Here is a 7,034-nt window from a genome sequence, read left to right on the forward strand (position 1 = left end):
GGCAGCTGGCTTACTCTTTTCTTCTCCCCCTAAGCTCTTCATGATCACAGCTCATGACCCATCTGTACCACCAAGTCCAACAGTGGATTTTCAGTTCTTTGACTACCTTATTTCCAGTGAGCTTCACCTCTCATCAGAAATTTACTAATATTTCTTCTCCTTCTTTACTTATAGACCCCTCTGCTTTCTCCTAGTGCATCAGGACTCTTCCTTTGTCATTTTATTTATTTTTTAAAAATCAGCTTAGATTTCATTATTTGTAATTTCAGTGCCATATAATTTCTTTTTTTTTTTTTTTTTTTGAGACGGAGTCTCACTCTGTCGCCCAGGCTGGAGTGCAGTGGCCGGATCTCAGCTCACTGCAAGCTCCGTCTCCTGGGTTTACGCCATTCTCCTGCCTCAGCCTCCCGAGTAGCTGGGACTACAGGCGCCCGCCACCTCGCCCGGCTAATTTTTTGTATTTTTTAGTAGACACGGGGTTTCACCGGGTTAGCCAGGATGGTCTCGATCTCCTGAACTCGTGATCCGCCCGTCTCGGCCTCCCAAAGTGCTGGGATTACAGGCTTGAGCCACCGCGCCCGGCCCCATAATTTCTTCTTATACCTGTTGGATAGATCCTTAACTCTTAATGAAGCAGTTAGTGTCTTCTCTGTGCCTTTTTCATGAATGGCTGAACATTGCTAGAGAAAGTCACACAAAGGCAGATAGATTCCACTATAAATTCATTATCACAAATCTTAAATGGGCCCTCAATACTATTCAACAGTTCCTTTTATTTTTTAAGTGTTCAACTTACTCTCTTTTTGCACAGCAGTTATTGAAAATCTTACTCACTTTGCAAATCTTTTTACTTTCCTTGGGTGGTCCCAGAGCATGATTAGGTGCTGTATTACGGAGAAAATAGAAATCATCCATTAGGAATTTTCATTTTCCTGTTCCTAAACATGCAAAACTACCTTCTATTGAAATAAAATAGTGTTTCTCCTGTCTCAGCTCAGTTTCTACCTGTACTTTGGATTCCATCTCATTCTACCTTCTTAGAAATTCTAAAGTATTGATGATCTCTTCGTAATTTATTCAACTGAACCTCTCCATTTAATCTTTTCTATCAGCTTGATCCCATTTCCCCTTTCTATTGCTCTTCTGCCATATTATTCCCTTTTCGGACAAACTTTTTAAAAGAATCATTTTCATACATATGCAATCCCTATCTAAAGCTCTTGGGACCTGATTTGATTTAGAATTTGGAATATTTTGGATTAGGAAAACGTTAGCATGTACATACCCCAGTGAATTGTGGAGCAGTTCCCTGTAATCAGACACATTGCCATTTCTGCCCTGAAGTGTGTGGCTGTCACTTTCAATAGGATCAGTAAGTGCTATCGATAAATAGCTTCATATCAGTCCATGTCAGACTTTGCTTCCAAATGAGTTATTAAAATAATAAAACCCAAAACTTTAATATTTCAATGCTTTTGGATTTTGAAATTACAGATGAGAAGTGGTGAACATGCCTTCATTTTTCACCTTATATTTTTTAACCTAGTTTGGCTTTTACTTTCTCACTTTTTTCAGATGACTCTTGCTAACTCTACCAATGACTTTTATCTAAAGTGATCACGTCACCAAGTGAATGTTTTCAGTCTTCATTCAGTTGACTGGCCCAGAGCCCCAGATCCTGGTGATGCCAACTCCATCAAACACTCTCTTCCCTTAGCTTCCTTGGCACCACCCTCCCTGGCTCTCCTTCACCTTTTTGTAGGCGTATTGTCCGTTATCTTGGCATTAAATGCTAGAGTTCTTCCAAGGCCTCTTAGGACCACTTCTCTTCTTGCTCTGTGCTCTCTCCCTTGGTGGTCTCGCCTGTATCTATGTCTTCAATTACCAATTATGTGTTGATGCAGCTCAGACCTCTCCTTTGAGGTCAACCAACATGTTCAACTGCCTAAAACATTCATTGTCATTTGGAACTCTCAAATATTAGGTCCAAATTCCTAATATGTCTCAATTTCAAAATTTTCCCTAAACTGTTTGTTTCAGATGTCCCTTTACTTCATCCTCCTCTCCCTTTCCCGTTCCCCTCTCTTTTGCTTACCTCATTTTTGTAACTTCCGCCTCTGTTAGAGCAAGCATTAGGATCTTTGGTATGACCTAAAGGTCCTGCACTCTCTGGCCCTGCCCATCTCTCCAGCTTCATGTAGCTCCCTTCTGCTCTTACTCCCTCTGAGGAACTGTGCTTCCTCCTACAGAAGGGCCATTATACAAGCCTCTCTTTCTGCTTGGAATGCTCTTTCTTTCTGTGCTAGTTATTATAATTTATATTCATTTTCCCCACCATAGCTTCAATTCTCACTTTCCCAGAGAAGCTCTCTAAGTCATGTGCCCTATCATCAAATCTTATGGCACCATATATGGATTCTTTATAACACTAATAACAATTTTAATTGTACTCTTTTTTTTTAACCATTTAGTATGTTTTCTCCACTAGAATGTAATCTCTCTTAGAGCAAGTGTTACGTCTGCTCTTCACCATCACATTTCCAGCATAGTGCCTGGTGTATATAGGCAAAGAGCAAACATTTTGAATGAATTTTATACATTAACTTATCTTTTCTTATTATATTGTTAGTGGTTTCTGTATATGTATTTACCAATGTAGCACATGCAGTTTCCATAGTTTTGTGTGGATCCAATCCTGATGGTACTTTTTCTGAAAATTATAAAGAAACATTTTTAAAAGTTCAATGAATTATGTAGGGATCAAATGCAAAAAAAGTCTTTCCTTGATCTAGCTCATAATTTGTTCTCCATTCCTCCATTTTTAATTTTATTTGTTTGTTTGTTTATTTATTTATGGAGACAGAGTCTCACTCTGTTGCCTAGGCTGGAGTGCAGTGGTGCAACCTTGGCTCACTGCAACCTCCGCCTCCTGGATTCAAGCGATTCTCCTGCCTCAACCTTCTGAGTAGCTGGGACTACAGGCGTGCACCACCGTGCCCAGCTAATTTTTGTATTTTTAGTAGAGACGGGTTTCACCATTTTGGTCAGGCTGGTCTCGAACTGCTGACCTTGTGATCTGCCCGCCTTGGCTCCCAAAGTTCTGTTCACACCTGTAAAAATGCCCAACCTTTTTTCTTGTTTTTGAGGCGGAGCCTTGCTTTGTCACCCAGGCTGGAGTGCAGTGGCATTATCATAGCTCGCTACAACCTTAAACTCCTGGGCTCAACTCTTCATCCCACCGTAGCTTCTCGAGTAGCTGGGACTACAGGCACGTGCCACCATGCCTGACTAATTCCCCCATGTTCTTAATTCGGTTTTCTACATTAACCTCTTTCCCCAGATTCTTTATAGATATCAGTATTTTAGTAAGTCTAGTGTTGTGTGCAAGTAAAATATAAACTATATTCCAGCACAATTCAGTGGACTCTCAACTTGTTCATCAGTTCGTAAATCTCACAGGACTAAAAATAGTTTAGCCATCTGCTAACTGACCAAACAATTTTAGTATTGTGAAAGGGTGTGGTAGGAAAGGGAGGTATAGGGTCTAGGTATAATGTCAGAACAAGGCTCAGTGCAGAAACTACCTTGTGACCTCTTAATACTGAAACTTAACAGTCACTTCAAAATTAGGAAGAGATTTGGTGGAGGTTAAGCATAGGAGAGTCCTGACAATAGGGGATTTCCTAGATTAAAGTGACAGAATTTCTTTCAGCATTAATATCTTACTAAGTTTTTTAGAGATAAGATTATGTGTTTATAAAGACATTTATTCTGTGAAAGTTATAATCTATAATTTAGAATAGTAGATAATAAATTTCTGTATATTACTAAATAAATTAATTGATCTTTTATATTTTACTCCTTAATTAGGAAAACCAGTAGATTCCCAGGCATCGCGAAGTGAATCTGAAATTGTGCCAAAAGTTGCTAAAATGACTGTATCTGGAAAGAAGCAAACTATGGGATTTGAAGTGCCTGGGTAAGACTTTGAGTACCCCCCTCATCCCCACTCCCACCCCCACCCCCACGTTTTTGAAATCAGTATTGCCTCCTATTAGTCTGTAAGAAAGAGACTGTTTCAATTTTGCATCATATATCATTAGCATTGAAGTATCATATATCCTCAGCGCAACATGGTACAAAGAGACAAAATGAGAAATTAGGCTTGATTCTGGCCTTATCTTGTGTGTATTACTTACTCTACCTCACTGTCAGTTTTCTCACATACATATTTTATAGCTACTTTAACGTAAAAAAACCTATGATTTTGTGAAACCTAGCACTGTGTGATAGGGAATTCTTATACCACTAGGTGGCGGAGATAACCAGATTTCGGAGTGAGTCCCGAATCATGGAATCATTAATTAAATTTTTTAATAACTGAAATATTTTTAAACTCTTTTGGATTTTTGTATTGAATAAATTGGACCATTGTAGCAAAGGTATATGATATGAAACATACCTAGAATTTGAAACACGTAGTGAAAAGTGGAAATAAAGCATACCTTGGTAGCACTTGTTTGTTCTTATCACAGTCTCTAGAATCCTTCCAGGAGTTTTTATAGACAAGGGAAGTGAGTTGCTTTGAAGCCATTAATTTTTAAACTCTAAAATTTTTCAGAATTTTCAGTTCAATAAATCTGTTACTTATAAATTGTATGTATTTTGTCTGTCAAAATGATAAAGAAGCATTGTTATCAAATATAAACAATAGATTTTTAACTGTAAACAACAGATTTTTATATACATACGTTTTTTTCCTTTTTTTCTCCCTTTTCCCAAGTTATATTTTTTAAAAAATATAAACTCAGGAGCCTTATTTTTTTTCCTTACAATATTCTTTTGTCTAAATTAGTGAGGTATCATGAGTTTTGGTTGGGAAGAATGTTAATTATCACCTAGTTCAATTTTGGGGTTTTATAGAAACAAGACTTTATTCACTAGATTTCAAAGTCAGTGAAGGAAAGGACTCCTTATCTAGGACATAGTAGGCACTCAGTATACATTAATTGCATTTGGATGAATGAAAAAGTTAATTTTTATCATAAGTAACTTTCGCCTGTTAAAATAATTTAGAATTCTGATTTGGTCTCAAAAAGCTTCATGTATGCCGTTTTTCCTTCTGAACTGGGATTGGGTTGTCAGAATTATAATCGCCCCTTTTGTCCTTATTCTTGAGTGCCATTTAATTCTATTATGGGATTTTTCCATTAGAGAGAGAGAGAGGAAATAAATAGAATATACAATTTATTGTTCTAAGTATTGTATAATCTTAGTTCAAAAGATTTTTCAGAAGTCTTAGCAACATGCAAATGAACCCAAAATAATGTATTATATTAGAAGTAAATGCATAGGTATCTAAATGAATAATTATAAAGATAATGGGTAATAAATGTGTCAATAAATGTGCGTAATTTTTGAAAGCTCTGTAAGTACAATGTAGGCCTTTCAGAATTTTATGACTGTATTCTTCATGAGGCCAGGGACTGTTAAGGTTCATCACTGTATTCCTTTTACAGAATAGTTACTAAATATGTGTTGCTCAGAATCCTTGAGGAAATACATATTATTTTAAAAATAAACTTACAAATAATATAAAGGTAAAAAATCCACCCATGAGGCAACATTTTGATGTGATTCTATGGGAGAAGTTGTTGGAATATGAAAGGTCTGTAGTTATAGATTGAAATACTCAGAAATGCTTAATAGTGTGCAAGGCCAACTAAATTGTACTATTATGGGATTTTTTTGAGATTTATAATAGGGATAACACTTAGCCTATTCTGGGTTAGTCTTAAGAAAGCATATAGAAACACAATGAAACACTTTTGAGTCAAGATTTCAGCATCATAGATTTCTATATAGTGTGATTCTCGATGATGTCTTACTTGAAAAAGGATATGGTTGGGTGTAGTGGCTCATGCCTGTGATACCAACACATTGGAAGGCTGAGGCGGGAGGATTGCTTGAACCCAGAAGTTTGAGGGAGCTATGATCCTGCCATTGCATTCCAGCCTGGTCAACAGAGTGAGATCCTGTCTGTATTTGGAAGAAGAAGAAAAAAAGGATAATGCATAATGCATTGCTTGGAAGGAACTGAAATAGCAAACTTTCTTTAATAACATTAAAAATAGTAGATGCAAGTAAATGCATGTAAGTAGAAATGGAACACTGCATATAGAAGAAATATTTTTCTTTTAAACTCTTAAATCTCAATTATTAGCTTCAAGTATTTAACTCAAGAAGAAAGATTAAACCTCTAAATTCATGCATAGTTTACTTTTAGAAAGGTAGTTTAGAGAAAAAAAAAGACTAGTCATTTTATAATATTAGATAAGTGTACAGGGTGGGCATTGTGGCTCAGGACTGTAATTCCAGTGTTTTGGGAGGCTGAGCTGGGAGCATCACTTGAGCCTAAGAGTTCAAGACCAGCTTGGGCAATATATTGAGATCCCCTATCTCTACCAAAAAAAAAAAAAAAAAAAAAATGGTCCAGCTACTTAAGAGGCTGAGGTAGGATCACTTGAACCTGGGAGGCCAAGACTGCAGTGAGCCAAGATTGTGCCACTGCACTCCAGCCTGGGCAACAGAGCGAGAGCGAGAACATCTCAATAAAAAGAAGGAAAGAAAAAAAAAAGCTTACAAAATGATACCAGAAAGCAACTGAAAAAAATTCAACCAACTTAGTCTTTCATTTATACCAATCAGTAATTAATTATAGGCCTGAAATCCAAGTGGTCATTTTTAGACCTTATCTTAGGTATTTTTCAAAACTTAAAACATTGACTTTTATTTCATAATATGCAGAAGTTTTTTTGACTAAGGGCAGACTTACCTAGGATACTTTTCTAATTACTTTGGTCACTTCCCACCAACACTGTAAAATTTTAGTGAATTAATTTGCAGTTTACCTAAGATTTACTTAAAAGGGGTCGGGTACAGTGACTCACGCCTGTAATCCCAGCACTTTGGGAGGCGGAGGCAGGTAGATTACTTGGGGTCAGGAGTTAGAGACCAGCCTGGCCAACATGGTG

At 37.0% G+C, this 7,034-nt stretch overlaps 1 protein-coding gene across 2 annotated transcripts in view; it reads left to right on the plus strand.

Annotated features, from left to right (window-relative positions):
- Positions 1-7,034, plus strand: part of HBS1L (HBS1-like translational GTPase) — a 93,483-nt gene that overhangs the window by 50,006 nt on the left and 36,443 nt on the right. For both annotated transcript variants that reach the window (XM_011962115.1, XM_011962116.1), the window contains one exon: positions 3,871-3,979. In XM_011962115.1, coding sequence (XP_011817505.1) covers positions 3,871-3,979 — 109 coding nt within the window. The remainder of the gene's footprint in view (positions 1-3,870; positions 3,980-7,034) is intronic.

Source organism: Colobus angolensis, unplaced genomic scaffold (genome assembly GCF_000951035.1).
Source record: "Colobus angolensis palliatus isolate OR3802 unplaced genomic scaffold, Cang.pa_1.0 Scaffold58, whole genome shotgun sequence".
NCBI lineage: Eukaryota > Metazoa > Chordata > Mammalia > Primates > Cercopithecidae > Colobus > Colobus angolensis.